Source organism: Nelumbo lutea, chromosome 1 (genome assembly GCF_056320005.1).
Source record: "Nelumbo lutea isolate HS-2025 chromosome 1, American lotus-T2T, whole genome shotgun sequence".
In the NCBI taxonomy this organism is placed as follows: Eukaryota; Viridiplantae; Streptophyta; class Magnoliopsida; order Proteales; family Nelumbonaceae; genus Nelumbo; species Nelumbo lutea.
The window spans coordinates 172,756,461-172,775,024 of NC_142684.1; the positions used below are offsets into that span (position 1 = coordinate 172,756,461).

The 18,564-nt window shown below is 38.0% G+C and overlaps 1 protein-coding gene across 4 annotated transcripts in view; it reads left to right on the plus strand.

The window, feature by feature from the left end:
- LOC148879240 (Nucleotidylyl transferase superfamily protein) overlaps window positions 1–16,842 on the plus strand; it is a 46,569-nt gene extending 29,727 nt beyond the window's left edge. For 2 of the 4 annotated variants that reach the window (XR_016104154.1, XR_016104155.1), the window contains exons 10-14: window positions 2,285–2,356; window positions 2,753–2,821; window positions 2,947–3,057; window positions 16,248–16,392; window positions 16,542–16,842. Coding sequence is in view for 2 of the 4 variants with exons in the window: in XM_088960714.1 (XP_088816840.1) it covers window positions 2,285–2,356; window positions 2,753–2,821; window positions 2,947–3,057; window positions 16,542–16,592 (303 nt within the window). In the remaining 2 variants the exon portion in view is untranslated. The remainder of the gene's footprint in view (window positions 1–2,284; window positions 2,357–2,752; window positions 2,822–2,946; window positions 3,058–16,247; window positions 16,393–16,541) is intronic. The other 2 variants (XM_088960714.1, XM_088960713.1) reach the window with 1 other exon arrangement.
- Window positions 16,843–18,564: the final 1,722 nt, after the last annotated feature.

Genomic DNA, 18,564 nt, shown 5'->3' on the forward strand with positions numbered 1-18,564 from the left:
TCCTGGGTGAGAATGACGCTTTGTTGACATCTTGACATGGTTGCCCTTTTCTATTTCGAAATGTGGAAAGAAAATACTGCTGGTGAAAGAAGCATCCAAATTTATGCACCAATGACAGAAGGAAAATGGTTCTGAATTATTGTTTGAGAGACTAATTAAGAACTATTATTTTGCTGCAAAGCCTGCAATGCTTGAGGTTATTGATGGAAAAAGAAAAGAAATCTGAAGGGGTTAATAAGTTGCAAAAGTTGCATTGCAAGTAATATTTTAGCTCTTTCATTGAATGCTTGCATTGAAACTGACCTAGAGTAGGATACCATATAACCTACAAATAAATTAAAATCCGGGTTTAATTAATGAAAATGTTCGGGCATGGTTAGGTTTGAGATGCAAAAGAATGCATTGGAGGTCACTATACTGCAGTGTTTAAAAGTGCAAGGCACAAGAAAAAGCTCAAGAGCCTTCTAGGACCCAAGGCGCATGCCTTTCTAAAGCAAGGCCAAAATATTAAAAAATAAATAAAAGAAGCAGTAATACATAAAAAAATGCAAACCTGAATTAAAAAGCCATTTCTCAAAGTATATAACATTTAAAAGATATTCAAAGTGAAAATATGGAAGTGAAGGGAAACATATGCAGTTCATACCAAAGTGCCATGCATTCAACAATTCAAGCATGTGAACCTTTCAATCTGTTTATCCTCCTAGCTTCATTACTTCAAGTAGCTGGTGTGATGTTAAACATCTTGCTTTTCTAATCCTCTGAAGTTCACCCTCCACCTCCCTAAAGGGCCCCTTAAGGTAAGCCCAAGTACCCAACCAAAAAAATCCATACTCCTACCCTAAATTTTTGGTCCATATTTATGAAGGGGTTAGTTTGTGATTTTAGTTGCAATCCATTCTATTTTAGGATTAGGGATTAGATACCAGTTGTACTGTTGTTGCTTCCTTAGTGAAAATTTTGTTTTTGTTTTTTTTGATAATTGAAATGATTTTATAAAACACAATAGACAATATTACAAAGTCCTCAAGGAGAGGTACGAGTTGCAACCTCTCCGGGCTAGTTAAGTACAGATTTCCACATTAATAACAACTTACATAGAAGCACAAAAAAGATCTTCCCTAGAAACCCCCTGTTTGGCTAAAGCATCAGCCAAAGAATTAGCAGACCTACTAACCCATTTTACCTCAACTCTCATATTACTGGTTAACCACTTTACTTTTTTTATGAGATCTTTGTAGCCCCAAATGGTGGTATCCAAGTTTCGGAGCCACCTGGTTACCACCTGAGAGTCCCTTTCAACTAGGAGATGCTCCACCCCAAGCTGGTTGGCGATCTGAATTCCTTGTACTGCAGCAAGGATTTCTGCCCTTGTGGAATCCCCCACTCCCACCGGTCCTGAGAATAGGGAAATTATGTTGCTGTCCTTATTTCTCAGGATACCCCCTATACCTGAAGGCCCGGGGTTGCTTTGGCTACTTCCATCAAAGTTCAGCTTGATGACACCTTCCACAGGCAGAATCCATTCTGACAGAATTCTATCCTTGTGAAAATTTTGTTATTTGAGATCCTATTTATAAGAACTAAGGCTTTAGGTGTGAAGCACATAAAACTACAAAAAATAACAAATAAAGGGATATTTAGAAAAGGTGCATACCTAGGTGTAAGGCGAACCAGGTGCATGCCTTTTAACAGGAGGTGCTGTGCTTGGGTTCAGGCGATGTGCATTTTAGAACACTGCTATACTTTTTTTTGATAAGATTTAAAACACTGCTATAGCTTTTTTGATAAGCTTTAAAACATTCCCAGGTGATTTTTTTTTAATAGAGAAAAGACTAGGAAAGGAAAACGATCAAAAGAAATATTCACCTGGGAAGGAAAGCCAAAGAAAAAAGATAGGAAAAGAGTGCAGCAGTAACAACAAATACTAAGAAAAAGAAAAGATCTGTTGTATGATTTCAAATTATGAAAGCATTCTTCTTTCATGAACTGATTGATTCTATGACCTTGCCAACAAGCAAAGCCTTCCCCTGTCCTTTATCAATACTCAATATATATGATAGCACCAATACTATGATGTGATTTACAGAGAATCTGACATAATCCTTATGCTTTATATTGATTATTTACTGATTATAAATGATTTGGTGTTGCATGATTGGTTATTGAGACTGCTGAATTCACACACTGTTTTGCCTTTGTCATTTTTCTTTACTTTGGGGGACAATGTGCATGATTAAAATGCATGTTTTCTGAATCCCTTGAACCATCAATACATCTACAGATAAATAAATATGCCTTTTCTGGTGGTCAAGATTCTATAGAGAACCACAGGAAGTATGGAGCAAATCTAGAGGTATCATTTCTTGTCCTTCAATTTATATTCATAATACATCTGAACAAGAAAGTTGAATCCTCCTAATTACATGATAATGATAATTAGAAGTCTCATATATATATATATATACACACACACATTACTACAAGTACTTCTGAGAATGAATCAAGTATCTATTTCTGGAATCCGGAATATGATTCAATTCTAAATGCCTTCAGATTTGTAGTTTAACTTCCATACAATATCCTAATATAAAAGATGAATATGCTCATCTTGTTTGCTTAGCTCCCTATTTGTGTCCATGCACACAGGTGTTGACATGGGGTTTTGTTTGAATGAAAATTTTCATCTGCTGAGCATTTAAAACCTGCCATGGAAGTAACTTTGTGGTTGATATTCTTTGAATTTAATCAGGTAGATATACCAATTAAGTACCTTGGCTTTTTCTTAGAAGATGATGATGAGCTTGAACACATCAGGAAGGTGAGATAATCTCCAATATACTGGATTTTTTTTTTTTTTTTTACATGGCAAAAGCTTGTATCATTTTCTTCATATATTGCTGCCTGGGGTTAGATCTTAAAAGCACTTAAGTTACCATCTTCCAGGAATATGCTACGGGACGGATGCTAACTGGTGAGGTGAAGAAGCGCCTTATTGAAGTTTTGACAGAGTTGGTGGAAAGACACCGTAGGGCCCGAGCTGCAGTCACTGATGAGGTACAGCTTTTTTTCCTTTCTCCAACTCCTTGATGTACTTTGAGGTGGTTAAATGAGTTGGTATTGCTACTTCTAATTTTAGTTTACCTCAACATTCTTCCATGGGGATGTTGATATCATAAGTAATTAGGTTGACATAGAATTACAATGTACTCTTCTTAGTTCCCTTTGTATATGTCAGGTGTAGAATGTCTCAATGTTCATGGTATTTTTAATTTTATCTTTTATTTTTGATGTTCAATACGTTACACTTATTAAAAGAAAATAGAATTACAATGTTGTCTCAGTCTGTCAGAGTTTCTTTTTTTTTTTTTGTTTGAAAGGTAAGATGTAAAGTATTGTATTACTATAAAAAATAATTACAGGATGGGCTGTCAGAGAGAATAAAAGTCTATTGAGGGGCCTCATTTAACAGCTTAAGCTATTAGGTTGAACTGTTATTTGACATGGTATCAGAGCCTGTTTGACCAAGTGGTCTAGTGTTCAATGCTCACTGCTCCCATTATAATTAATTAAATTTCAGCACAAGGTATGGGTGGGCCTGTGCTTATCCACGCTTCAAGCCCAATAGGCTTTTGCTTGAGAGGGCATGTCAGAGAATAAAAGCCTATTCAGGGACCTCACCTAATAGATTAAGCTTTTAGGTTGAACGGTTCCTTGATGTGGGCATAAAAAACACCTAAGATATGTATAAGCCTATACCTATTACTGTTAGAAATATATTAATATAAAAGGAGAATGTCTTTGTCAAAAAACGGCTTCAGAAGTAAGCTGTATTGAGAGTCTTACTTTATTATGGTATTATTACTTAATAAATAATTAAGAAACTCTTAAAATATAAGAAAAAATAACACTTGCCAATCTGGAGTTATATCTCAAATTTGAGGAATGTGTTTAGGAAAGCTTATATCGTGCCATAGTTAGTAAGTACAGGTGCCTTTAGGTTACTTATCAAAATTACAAAAGAAAAAGAAGTGGCTTGTACATTTCTGTTGTGTTATTCTCTGTTTAGGAAGATTGAACAATCATCTCCAATAGTTGGGATAGTGCTTAGAAGATGCTATTTAATACTACACACTTTCACTTGAAATGAAATAAATAGAATAGACAAAATATGGGTTCCTAAATACCAATAACTCATTTTTGTGAATTTTCTCCTTATATCACTTTCTTTCTACTTTTTGCATTCCTATTAAGGTGGCTAGGAAATTGGAGAAGTACATGAGAAATTTCCTTTGGTAACCAAGAAAGGATAAGGACCATATGGTGAAGCGAGAAGTGGTTAGCAAACCTGATTCATAAGAACACTTCTCTACTTGGAAAATGGTTGTGGAGATTACCCTTGGAGTTGGAGAGGGATAGGCTGTGGCATAAGGTTATTGTAGCATTCATGGTGTTATGGAGAACAACTAGGATGCAAAGTTTCTTCTCAAATGTTTTCTTTATACTCATAGAACTTTGTTCATGAGGTATGATGCAAAAGTCCCTCTAAATGTGCAATTTCTTTTCTTTTACTCCCTCACTCAGTATCAAAAGGAACCCATTACTAGGTTTTCTTCAATATCTTCATTTGGGTTGAATTGGAACTTCGGCTTCAAAAGGGGTCTTAGGGATAGAGTGTGTGTGTGTGTGACTTTGTAAAACAATTTGGGGGGGGGGGGGCAATGGTCCCTATGAAAGAAATTTGGAGTAGACTGGTTCCACCTAAAATCAAGGCTTTCTATTCAGAAGTGTTTCTAGGTAAGATCAATGTTTAGATATTTGTGATGTGCTTCAAAAAAGAATGCCTAATAAATGCCTTTCACCTCCTATGTGCATTCTTTGCAAAGCTATTCACGAGATCATTCCCCATGTTCTCCTGTCCTTTTGTGAATTGTGTTTGGGATGTCGTTTTGCTCTCTCCTTGGTTGTAGGTGGGAACCTCCTCAAGATGTGATGAGTCTATTTAGTCTTGGTTTCATGAGGTAGCCTAAAAAGAGAGGAAGAATAATGTGGAGAGCAGTGAGAGCTGCTTTGATGTAATCTATTTGGGAAGAAAGAAATGGTAGGATCTTGAAGCAGAGGTATAACATAAGAGAAGACAGAGACGGAACAAAGGTTAAAGTGGCACACTGGGTGAAAACAATGGGAGTATTCAAAGTATTCTCAGTAGATAATTACTTTAGAAGGCGACTCCAAAGTAATTATAAGCTGGCTAAAGCAAGATGGAAAGACTCCATGGGTATTCCGAAATGAGACCAAGAAACTTAATTATATTACAAAGGACATGCAGATATTATTTCAGCGGACTCCAAGAGCAGCAAATGGATTTGTGGACCAGCTAGTGAAGCAAGGGGCTAATAGGGAACATTGTTTTTGGACTCAGTTGTAAGGATGTAAAGCAAATCTTAGGTGGAATTTTGAAGGATAATGGGGTAGCCGAGGCTACTCAATCTCTGTACTAATTCTCATATCATTTTCTTAATAAAATCACTTTTACTGATCAATATATATATATATATATATATATATATATATATATATTGTGGTCCTGGAAAGTGGTAGAAAAGTCCACAATTGTGAAGGACATGGTTATCTTGGAACAGAAACCTCCCTCACATAACAGAATAAAGCAGTGATTTAAAAGGCACACCTAGGCACACAGGCAAGTCGCATTTTAGGGTATGTGCCTCACCTAGGTCCTAGGCGGAGTATCTTCAAAAGGTACACACCTGGTACGCCTTGTGTTTCAGCCCAGGTGTGCCTTTTGAAAACCTGTTTATTTTTTCTTGTCTTTTTTCTTTTTTCTTCATTTGCATGTGAGTGTGTGTGTGTGTGTGTGTTTAGACCCCTAATATGGACCTGTTTGGGCTAGCCTTGAGGGGCTTGGTACAAAAGGCGTCTCATATAATCAAGAATGTATAATGTTTAAGATCACATTAGCTATTTGAAGTAATGCAATCGGGAAAAAATAAAGAGATTAAGAGTTTACATTCTTGAATATGTTTTATATGTTATACTTGATTTTATTTTTTAAATATGTTTTACATGTTATGCTTATGTATTTCAATTTAAGCTAATAGGTTTTTTAAAGCATTTATTTTAAAATTTAAGTTTATATTTTTAATTAATAATGTGTTTAATATTTTAATAATTTGCATTTATTTTAAAATTTGGCATTTTTTTTCATTTTTGCACCTTGCTTAAAAAAAGCACGCACCTCAGGCACAAAATGGCCCTCTTTTTTCCTTTTTTTTTACGTCTTTCACTGAACTTAGATGGAAGCTTTTTGGGCAACCCTAGACTCTTAGGAATTGGGGGAGTTTTTAGAAGTGAAGATGATTTGGTTCTGGACTGTTTTGGATATAGGGATTGACTAAAATCTGAATTCCTGTCTCTTTTACAAGGGCTGAAATTAACTAAACAACTTGGACTGAAGTAGGTGGAGGTGGAAGAGGATTCAAAGTTAATCTCTTGGATGGACTGTATGCCTGTAACAACTCTGGTGCTTGGATGTACAGGCAAACTCTAAGGAAGATGGGCAACATAGCTAAAGAGCTGGAAGCTACATTCAGATGGGTGAAAGGAACTGCAAAATGCAAATTGTATGGATGATGTCCTAGCAAAGCAATGGGTTTATAGGAAAGAGTTGTTTTGGGCAAAATTGTATTGTATTGTGGCTAGATGCAAGTTAATGGGATTCTGAATTGTTTATCCAGTGTTGACATGTAATGTTTAATTTTCTATATATTCCACAAAAAGTTCAGTGAGAATTAGGTCCTGATTGGCCTTGCATCCTAGAATTTTGGGGATGCTAATTCAATTCCATCCTATTTTTGAAGTCTCTCGAAGGTTTAATGTGGTCAAGAAGAGGGTTGGACCAACTAAGGGTTTGATGCAGGCCGGTTTGTCTGAACCGATAGGAGGATTGGATGGGTCAACCAAGATTTCGAACCTAGGGCCACGTGATTGTTTAACTGAGCACGTGGCCCAGGACAAGATGAAGGGGATTATAGACGCCAGAATGCGTCTATCTTCTTCTTCCTCGAAGAGGATCTCCGATGGTGTATCATCTTCGACCAGGTGGAAAGAGAGAGTCAGCTGCTCTCTACATTGGGTCCCCAGATTAGTGCCTGAACCTTCTGGCAGAAGTCACTCAGTACAGGACCGTCCAAATCCTAGGTATGTAAGGGAGTGCGGCAAGGAGAAGGAGGGAGTCAATGAGGGCTGGGTAAACTGTCAGTTGGAAGACCCAGAGCTGGAAGAAGACTCGGACGAATAGTCCAGCATAGGTAGTGTTGAGACAAACAAATCGTTAGAGGCAGAGTTGGTGGCAACATTAAATCTTGGCACCTTGTTTTCAGAAGTTGCAGCAGAAGGAGCTGATTCAGAGCAGCTTCTACGCCAGGAGAATGATAAAATAACAAAGCACATCAACAATGTTAGGGGCGAAAACTATGACCTAATCTTAGAAGTTCCATTACCAAAACTTGCTAACGGGCAGGAGGTTTGTAAGGAAGTGTCTTCGACTCTCCTGAAGCAAAGCAGGAACGAAGTAGTGAGGGACAAACAGGTGGGTGCAGAGAGGGACCACTCTATAACAAGGGAAACAGGAAGGATACCACCTCAGACCCGAGCCAAGGAGTTAGTTGACACACACAATTTATCAGGATCTGACTGCTTCCAAATCCAGTTCCCCTCTTCAATCCCAGCTAAACCCAGGAAACTGTGTCCATTCAGTTTTTGTTACTAATGAGTGCTTTGTGTCCTGTGTGCCAGATTCCAATCCCAATTCAGAGGCTGCAGCCTATATAGGAGGGGGAGGGGCAAGTAATAGAAGCAGTGTTAGAGAGGATTTGGAGAGGGAGGTAGAAGGAGAGGTGGAAGCAAATAGTAGTAGCAGAATTCTGGGTAACATTGAGAATTTGATATATGAAGTGGAGGAGAATAACACTCTGAAGGAAGGGCTAGATGAGCTTCAGATAGAAATAAGTCAGGAGGAAGAAAGTAGAGGTGGGGATGTAGGCCAGGAGGAGAGAAATGGAAAGATAGACAAAAGAGAGCTGGCAAGTGAGGGCTCTGTGGCAGCATTTGTACAGAAGCTGGGGTGTAAACTGAAAGATCCAAATGAGCTGAAAGGATTCCTGCAAAAAGAGAGAGAAGAAGTTAAGAATAAAAGGAGAAAAATGAGTGAGGTTGAAAGACTGGTGAAGGATGTGGTAGGAGATAAAAGCTTTGGAGCTAGAGGGGATAGGAGGAAAGGAAATAAGTGAGGGTAATAGGTGTAAGGGGTGGATAATAAAGAATAATGAGGATTATTAACTGGAATGTGAGGGGACTGGGTAGTGCAAGGAAGAGAGCAGTAATAAAGGAGGCCATCCAGAAAATAGACCTAGATGTGGTACTGTTACAGGAAACTAAAAAAGCAGAGTTTGACATCAAATGGGCAAGGAGTGTGTAGAGAGATCAGGGATCAGTTGGGCGGTTTTACCTTCATGGGGATCAGCAAGGGGTGTTGTGGCAATGTGGAAGAATGAGGTAGTTGAAGGTCTAGAGAAATTGATAGGACAATTTTCAGTTTCTTTGAAATTTAGGCAAGTGGAAGACGGATTTGAATGGGTGATAACCAATGTGTACGGGCCAAATGACTACAGAGAAAGGAGGATATTATGGGAAGAACTGGCTGACATAAGGGGTCTGTGGGATGGACCATGGTGCTTAGGAGGCGATTTCAATGTAATCAGTTTTTTGGCAGAAACTAACAGTCCTAGGCGGAGGACTACCACAAGTATGAGGAGATTTAACCAATTTATTGAGGCTTTTGAACTAAAAGAAATCCCATTGTCACAAAGGTGTTATACATGCTCCAATCTCCAAACCAACCCAATTTTCTCTAAGCTGGACAGATTCTTATTTTCAAATGATTTGAAAGAACATTGGGGGGATCTGAACTCTAGAGTGCTCCTGAGGGTGACTGTAAGGAGGAGGTGAGAAATGCGTGTCCCGCTCCATTTAGATTTGAAAACATGTGGTTAGAGCACCTGGGTTTCATTAATAAAGTAGAAGAGTGGTGGTCAGAGAGCGATCCTGCAGTGGTGTGGTGCGGGATGCAGTTTCATAAAAAGCTCCAATATCTGAAAGGAAGAATCGAGGAATGTAATCTATTAGAGTTTGGGAGATTGGAGGAAGGGAAGCAGAGTGTGATTACACAAATTGAAGATCTGGACAACAAAGAAGGGAGAGGCAACCTAACTGTAGAGGATAAGGAACAAAGATGGAGATTAATTGCGTAAACAATTAGATGATTATATTCTTTAGGAGGAAATAAGCTGGAGGCAGAAGTCAAGATGCAAGTGGCTAAAAGAGGGGGGCAGGAACACTAGGTTCTTTCATGCTTTGGCAAGTGGTAGAAGGAGAAAAATTTTATTACCAGATTGGAGATTGAAGGGGAAACTGTCACAAGTCAAAGAGAAATTGCAGAAGCATTTGCAGATCATTTTAGGCATATATTTAGAAGGCTCCTAAATAAAAGGGTGTGGCTGGAAGGTTTGGAAACACTGAAGAAAGAAGATAGGGCGAGGTTGGAAAAGAAGTTTGAGTTGGAAGAAATAAAAGAGGCGGTTTTCTCAATGGATAGATCAAAGACACTGGGCCCAAATGGTTTTACGATGGCTTTTTACCAGGATTGTTGGGAGATACTAAAGGAGGACCTAATGCTGGTATTTGATGAATTCCATACCAGAGGAGTAATCAACCCTGGGTTAAACTCCACCTTCATTGCTTTGGTTCCCAAGAAAAGTGATGCAAATCATCCAAAAGATTACAGGCCGATCAATCTAGTAAATAGCCTTTATAAGATCATCACTAAGGTGCTGCCCTTTAGCATTAGAAAGGTGCTCCCAACTATCATAGCAAGCAATCAAGGAGCTTTTGTGAAGGGGAGGCAAATAACAAGTCAAATACTTGTAGCAAATGAGAGCTTAGAGGACTATAAGAGACCTAGGAGAAGAGGTGTGGTCTGTAAATTAGATCCGGAAAAGGCATATGACTTGGTTGATTGGTCCTTCCTATTGGAGGTGATGATTAACTTTGGGTTTGGAGACATCTGGTGCAAATGGGTGATGGGTTGCATTAAGGAGTGTCATTATTCCATTTTGGTGAATGGGACAGTGGTGGACTACTTCCCAGCTTTGAGGGGGATTATACAAGGAAACCCTTTATCCCCTTTCTTGTTTACATTGGTTGCAGAAGTGTTGGGGGGACTAATATCCAAAGTAGATTCCAAGGGGTTAATAAGAGGGTGGAGAGTTGGAAGAGATAATATACCACTTACACAACTACAATTTGCAAACGACAATTCTGTTTTGTGAAGGAGGGGATACCAATTGGATTAGAAACTTGAAACTCACTATACAACTTTTTGAGAAAATGTCAAACCTTAGGTTGAACTTTGAGAAAAGTTGTATAGTTGGAGTCAATATGGGGGAAGGGGAGATTGGTTAGTATGCAGACATGTTGGGATGTGTAGTTTCTAATTGGCCCTTAAATTACCTTGTTTTACCTCTGGGGGATAAACCTCAAAAAGGTGATTTTTGGGCCCCTGTTGTGGAGAGGTTTGAAAAGAGACTTGCCAACTAGAAGAAAAATTGTTTGTCTCTTGGAGGGAGAATCACCTTAATAAGGTCTAATCTGGCTACCCTTCCTGTTTATCTTTTGTCAGTCTTTAAGATTCCAGCTAAGGTGGCTAGTAGGCTGGAAAAACTAATGAGAGTTTTTCTTTGGGAGTCAGGGGAGGAGAAGAAGGATCATAGGGTTAGGTGGGAGATGGTATGTAGGGGTAAAAAGGAGGGAGGTTTGGGGATTGGGAACATTAGGACTAGGAACCTAGCATTACTAGGGAAATGGCTGTGGAGATTCTCATTGGAGAAAGAAAGACTGTGGGTTAAGATAGTGGGAAGTATACATGGGCTGGCAGATAATGGATGGGATATTGGGATTCTAGCTAGGACTACAAGAGCTTCTCCTTGGAAAGCTATTCAAGCCATCTTGCCCATGTTCTCTCCATGGATCAGGTATGACTTGTACTCAAGTAACCTCATTAAGTTTTGGGGACATGTTTGGGTTGGGGATTCCTCATTAAAAGATCAATTTCCAAGCCTTTTTTCTATTTCTACTCTTAAAAATGAACCAGTCTCCTCCTTTCTTGTTCCTTCTAATTCACCTTCTGGGTTTGGATGGAACTTGAGTTTGAGAAGAGATGTCAGGGACATAGAGTTAGCCTATACTTTAGCCTTACTTTCCATTCTTGAAGGGGTCTTCATTGAGCCATCAAAGCCAGATAGCAGAATATGGACACTCACTCCCTTGGGTTCCTACACTTGTGCCTCTTTCTTTAAATCACCGTTACTCTCTCCTCCCGTTGAATCGTCTTTCCCTGTTAAAGATGTATGGTGTCGACCTATACCTCCAAAGGTTGGGAGTTTCTGTTGGGAAGCCTTTCTGGAAAGAGTTAATACAGGGGATCTACCCCGAAGAAAAAGACCCAATATTTGTTTGTCTCCTCATTGGTGTGTTCTCTGTAAATCCGATGGTGAGTCTGGATACCATTTACTAATTTCCTATAAGTTTGTTAAAGTTATCTGGGAATGGTTTACTTCTTTGTTTGGGTGCAGGTGGACTCCCCCTTTGAATGTGCAAAGCTTATTTACTTCCATGCCTAACTGGCCAACCAAAAGGGCCAAGATCACGTGGAGATGTGGTAGGGATGCGGTATGCTGGACTGTTTGGGAGGAGAGAAACTTAAGGATATTCTCAAATAAGGAGAAAAGTCTGGAAGAAATCTTGGAGACTATCCACATTAGGATGATACATTGGTTGAGAACATTGGAATTGTTTACAGTGTTCTCAGTTGATGAGATGATAAGGAGCTGGAAGGAGATTGCAGAATCAGGCTCAAGTAGAAAGAACTTAAAACTCTTGCTGGACACCTCCACTTCATGGGTTTACCAAACTGACTTTTGATGGTAGCAGCATAGGCAATCCAGGGCCTTCCGGAGTAGGGGGAGTAATAAGGGATGAAACAGGGAATTTGTTAACCATGTACTCTGGTCTGATTGGGGTAGGAGATTCTTTGAGGGCTGAGATCCTAGGAGCTATTGAAGGGATACAAAGGGTCAAGGAAATGAATATTAAAAATATGATTATAGAAGGTGATTCTGAAATTGTGGTGAATTGGTTAAGAGAGGACAGTTCTATGCTCTGGAATACAGCAATGAAAAGAGGAAGTTCAAGTGGCTCACCAAGGACATGGAAATTTATTGTACATGGATAAAGAGAAGTGCAAATGCATTGGCATATGGTCTAGCTAGGCAGGGAGGGGGTAAATCAAAACACTATATTTTGGGCTGTTTTGTAATTGTAATTGTAATTGCTTCATGGTCAGGATGTACCTTGGGTGGTTGGGAGTTAAGATTCTTTAGTTCCCTCCTTTGTAATTCTGATTCTCTCAATCTTTAATAAAATAAAATTTCATTGTTATTGATAAAAAAAATATTTTTGGTAATTGCCATTCATATATATATATATATATATATATATATATGCACACACACACACGCACACACATAGATATATATATATATATATATATATATATATATATATATCTTCATTGGGGAGTTTCATGTCAGAAACTCAATTGATACTCAAAGGGGAAAGAAATTGAAATGAACTACTAAACTACGTGAAAAAAGAACATTTATCAACAAGCCAGTAGCCTTGTCAATGAATAGGGCTGTGGTGTCTTTTTTCATGTTTGGACTGTGATGTTATAGCCTGTTTGTATCATTGTAATTTTGTTCATATTTCATAAAATCTCATAGTTATTGATCAAATAAATAAATAAATAAATAAATAAAAACTCTATGTAGGAGTAGGCTTAGCTTATTTTCGAATACTTGATCTCACTGTAGAGGGGGTTTAATTTGTTTTCTTTGAACCATGAGAAATTGTGATCAAGTAGGCTTTCTTAGGCCTCGTTTGGCGCGTCTTTCTGTGCAGTCTTTCGGCTATTTACAATCTGGGCAGACCACACTATGTTTTTTTTCTGTTTGGTTCATAACAGATCTAGCCACCAAAATTCGGTGCTCCGAAAAGACGCGAGAAGCCCATTTTGGGCTGATTTCGGGAAGCTCCAAATGGAGCTTTTTATGTCTTTCTCACTTTATTCTTGCACGGAAAGACATGGAAAGATGCACGGTAGCCAAACTAGCTTTGGGCTGCTCAGATCTCCATGCAAAAGTTCAATGTCTTTTGACTGTCAAAGCTACCAGAAGATCTTCCCAAAAAGACATGCCAAATGGCCGCTTAATCTTTCCATGGTTAACTTAGTCATTTTCATTCTTTTCCTTTTCTTCCCTCTTCCCGAAATATGTTTGATACATATCAGATATTCAGATGTTAATAGGGATGCAAATGCTTTAATTATGTTTTTCGATCTCCAGTACAAGAGAAGTTGAATCAAGGTTTTACTCCAAAGCTTGATTGCATCACTAGATCATTTTAAATTTGATTTAGTCTGAGTGCACCTAGAATTAGGTTGTTATCAAATTACAAGCTTTGATTTCTGTTTATTTAGTTATGTGTGCTCATAGGCTTATTTTGTGTACTTTGACCTTTTTATGAACACCCCTGGGCATTAACCAAGCACCCATTATATTCCTTTTGCGAGTTGAAAGAAAATATTTTAAAATATATCTAGATATTACCTACTTTAATATTAGGTGATCCAGAATTGCTATTATTATTACTATTTTCAAAACTTGCGGGGTGGCTAATCACCTGTAGTAATGGTCATTTCCTAAATTTGTCATGTCAGAAATTTGTTCCTGTTTCCAGTACAACTTTGATTTGTCTCTGAGAGGATGACTTTTCAGGGATGTCTATGAATGAATTGATGACCAAGTTCAGATTCAAACTCCTCTTGAGGTGGAATCTAAAATATTAAAGCGGGGTTTGGTTGGTGAAAGGTTCAAATAGTCAACTTTGATGAAAATGCTGGTTGCTTAAACAATAGGAAACATATCAGAGATGTCAGAAGTCCACTGTCAAAGTTTTGTAAAAACTATATAATTTTGTAAACTGTAAACATTGTTAAATCTTCACAGACAGCCATAGATCCAAGTTTAAATTATTTTCACTTTCATGTGAAGTTAAAAATCTTCGCAAACCTCTCTTCTTTGCTGCTTTCGGATGTCTACGTCTGTCCCTCTATTCTGGATAAGTTGATTTAGTTCCTGGCTCCTAATGGGTAGTTCTTTCACAACATCATATTTTCATAGGCTGATTTCTGGTTCTGCACCCTTTTCTTTCCCGTTTTAAAAGGATGTGGCTCTCTTCAGCCCCCTAGAACTTCCTTTTTTGTATGGGAGGCAGCTTGTAGTCAGATAAACACCTATTGGTGTTATCCAAAGGAAAAGGAAAGGACATCTTTTCTCTCTCCTCGTATTTGCATAATGTGCTATCAAGTTGGTGAATCTTATGGCCACCTTATAAATTGCAAGGTTGCTTGCAGTATGTGGGAATATCTTTCTTGATTTGGTTCAAGAAGGTAGCTTCCATTGAACCCCACCCAACTTAATCTGCAAGTTCTCTCTCAATGGAAGGGCAACAAGCTGGGGAAGAGGAGTCCAGATCTGCTGGCCATGTTCACTCAACCGCATGTTGGGAATATTGGCAATATAAATTACAAGAGATGTTCCCCATGTGTGGTTGAGTGAATGTGGCCAGCAATGTGTTGTGGTCAGCAGATCCAGCTCGGGGAAGAGGGGAAACCTTTACTGGAAAACAGTGGTTCATGCTATCATTGGAAACACTGAAACATTTGGGAAGAGTGTAACAAAAGAATCTTTGAGAACGGATGCTCTTCTTTGGACAGTCTGAGAAATCACATCATGTCTTTGATTAATTCTTGGATGCTGATTATCAAGGCCTTCAATGGTATCAGTTATGCAGATTTGGACAGGAACCTGATGGCAATTATTCATTCTTCACACTTCGATCCCCAGCTCAACTCTCCCCTTGTTCCAAGACCTAAGAGTGGTTTTATTTTACAATTTGATGGGAGCTTCAGCAATTCTCAGGAGTTTCCCCCAGCTGCTGGTATTGGGGGAATCATGTTGAAAGCTGATGGGAGCATGCAGTGGAATTTTAGTGCTCCCATTTTTGCTATGGATGCCTCAGAAGCTGAGACTCATGCCCTGTTAGTGGAGTATCAGATTGCCATTTCAATCCAGGCTGAATCTATCCTCATGGAGGGTGATTCTAGGAATGCGATTGGTTGGACCAGCAAACAAGGGATTGATCCTCGGAGGCTCGTTCATTTCTTTCATGAAATCCAGGAGCTTTCAGCTTCTCTTAGCTGCATCTTTAGATGGATTACAAGGGAATTAAACCAATCGACAGATTCTCTAGCTAAATTTGGTTCAGGAAGTACTTTTTTGTATAGTGCAAATAATTTGCTTGTTTCTTGATGGATCACAAGGGAATTAAACCAATCTACAGATTCTCTAGCTAAATATGATTCAGGAAGGACTTTTTTGTATTGTGCAAATAGTTTGCTTGTTTCTTGATGGGGCATTAGATCTTTTTATAGTTAAATCCTCTCTGATTGTACATCTTCTCATGTGCATCCTTCCCCTTCTTTTTTGAAATGAAATCCTTTATCCAGAAAAAAAAGCCACTGGGATGCAGCTGGGTCCAATCTAAGTCTGACCTAATTACAGCCTTATACCTTGAAGTTGAATCTGGTTTCCTTGTCTGACAAAGTTAGGAAATCCTAACTAAGATAATTATGAAGCCTAGATAAGCTACACGGGACAACTTTCTTTGTTGACATCAGATTTATACCCCCTCCCCCTCAGCATTGATTTTGACTTATGAATCTTGTATTGTTTGCAATTGGGACTGGAGATGCTTTGGGGGGTATTGTATTTAGTACTAGGGGTTAAACAGACACCTCCCCTTGGCATTACAAATTATTGTCATTTATGAAGTTTTTGTTTATTACCACTTATATTTAAAAAAAGTGGAAAAAAATTAGCATTCAATCAAATGACTTATCTTGGATATGTATCGAGTATATATACACATATTTACACACTTTCCATGCTTCCTCTGTAAGCGTAAATAGATGGGTGTTATTTTTGGAACAGTGATTCGACACATCCCCTTTTCGATAAACTGGGCACAGTCCTGGTGAGAAGACGAAGAAAGCACTATAGTATTTGTAAGGATTGAAGTCAATACAGAGGGCTGCTATTGTCTTTTACAAATGTACCATTTGAATAATTATTAGGGGTATGCCCCCTTTATCTAAAGTGGGATGTGCCTATTTAAGTCCCCCTTTTCCTCTTTATACTTCTTATTGTAGATGTGCTTTATTTTTCCAGATGAACGTATATCTCATTCAATCTTCATGCTCTCTTTCTTCTGCTCCTCTATTTCAGATGGTGGATGCATTCATGGCAGTAAGACCACTCCCCGGTATGTTTGACTAGATTGGGAGGTGACAATTATTATCCAAAAAAAAAAAGAAAATTGGGAGATGACAATTTGATCTTGAGTTTCAATGTTTCATGTACAAGATATGCTTGTCTTTGAGGCCAACCAATGGCATGGATATATGTTTTTCTAATTCATAGTCAGAGAGCTTTTCTATCTTATTTAAGGACAATCTTGTAACCGATTTCAGTGTTCTAGAACTGATCACACCATTAAAAAAAGAACAGCAAACAACTTTTGCTTCAAGATTGATATATGTATAGTTCACCTCTTGCTAAGTAGATAACTGTAAAATGGTTTTTATTTTGAAACACAGCAAGTTTGATTCTTGAAATGTCTTTGAACTTTCCTACTGCATTCGAATTGCACTAACGAAAGTGGAATTGGATTCAATTCCCGCCTAATTCCAAGAAATTCAAATAACTACTGTCTACAATTCCCTCTCCATTGTCAACCAATAGCCACCTTCCTAGGAATTTCGTAATCCCCAAAAATGGGGAATTGGTTCTGCAAGTTTCTGGGTTGACGAGTTCTACTTTTCCATTTTCCACAATGGAATGGAATGTTCAAATTAAAAACAAACAAATACTTTATAAGTAAACTAGAAGAATGTATTACCACTCTTGCGATTTAGTTGAAATTCTTCAAATCTGGCAACTCGGCTTGCACGCCTAGATATGATAAGTTAAAATCTCAATCCTAACCTTCCCCAAACCTTTCTTCAACCCAAGGTTCTCATCCCTAGCGCACCTCAGTCATGAAATTCTGTTGGTCGGGTTGGAGTTACCTACAAAATTTACAAACACGTACAAATACACACGTGTTACAAAGCACACGTTCATGAAAAAGTATAGATAGGCATCGTATCTAATATATATATATATATTAAAAGAAGGCTTTTAGGCTACAATCCCCACCATTCAGACACATGGTCTTTTCAAATTTAGATACATGGCATTATCTGAGAAGTTGCTATTAAATCCCACAGCCTACTACCACCATTCAAGCAAGTGGCCTTTTCATTTTCTAGAAAGCTAGACACGTGACAATTTTTGAGAAATTCTTGTTAAAACCCACAATTCACTATTAGGTTACAGCTCATCACCATTCAGACACATTGCCTTCTCATTTTTTTGGAAAGCTAGATACATAAAGTTTTTTGAGAAGTTGTTGCTAAAGCCCGCAACCCACTACCACCATTTTCAATCCATTCCTAAAAAAATACTAAAAATGCAAAAGTGGTTATCCACAACAATTTCTGCCTATATTCTATTAATCTCACTTAATCGTTAGCCTTTTATGTATCATAACAAAAGAAAATTACCCACATTCTAATAATTATTGAAATTTTATTTTTAAAATAAATATTTTTTGAAATTTTAAGAATTATTTAAAATATCAATAAATTTAAATTTAACGGTATTGATTCCATAATATAAATTTAACATTACTGATTCCCCGTACTTAATACGGGGTCATTCACTAGTTAATAGTTTAAAATAGACCACCCTAAATCATCCTTCCTCTTTCCGTCATATAGACAATTTAGACATACATAATAAGAACATGTATAATGTGCAAGAATATATTAATAATGTATAAATTAAAGGATTAAATATGGAGCTATCCGATACCCAACCCAGTGTGGGATGACCGTATGGGATCTATCATCATAAAGTTTTGAACTTTTTAAAATATGCATGTATCAGTGTGTATCCATGCATAGCTGAATACACCTAAAGAATACAGGGGGGTGTTTCGGGGTCTCAACCAGTTTAGAGGATGGACAGACCTTAAACTGGCCCCTCTGAGCCAGTTTAAAAAATAATAAATAATAAAAAAAGGTTATTGATACTGCCCCATACACCACTACCGGTGTATAGGGTGCGGTGCACCGATATTTTGAACCTAATCCTTGGTAATACTAGTTAAGGTCCAGGTTGGATCACGTTACCCAAGGTATTAACC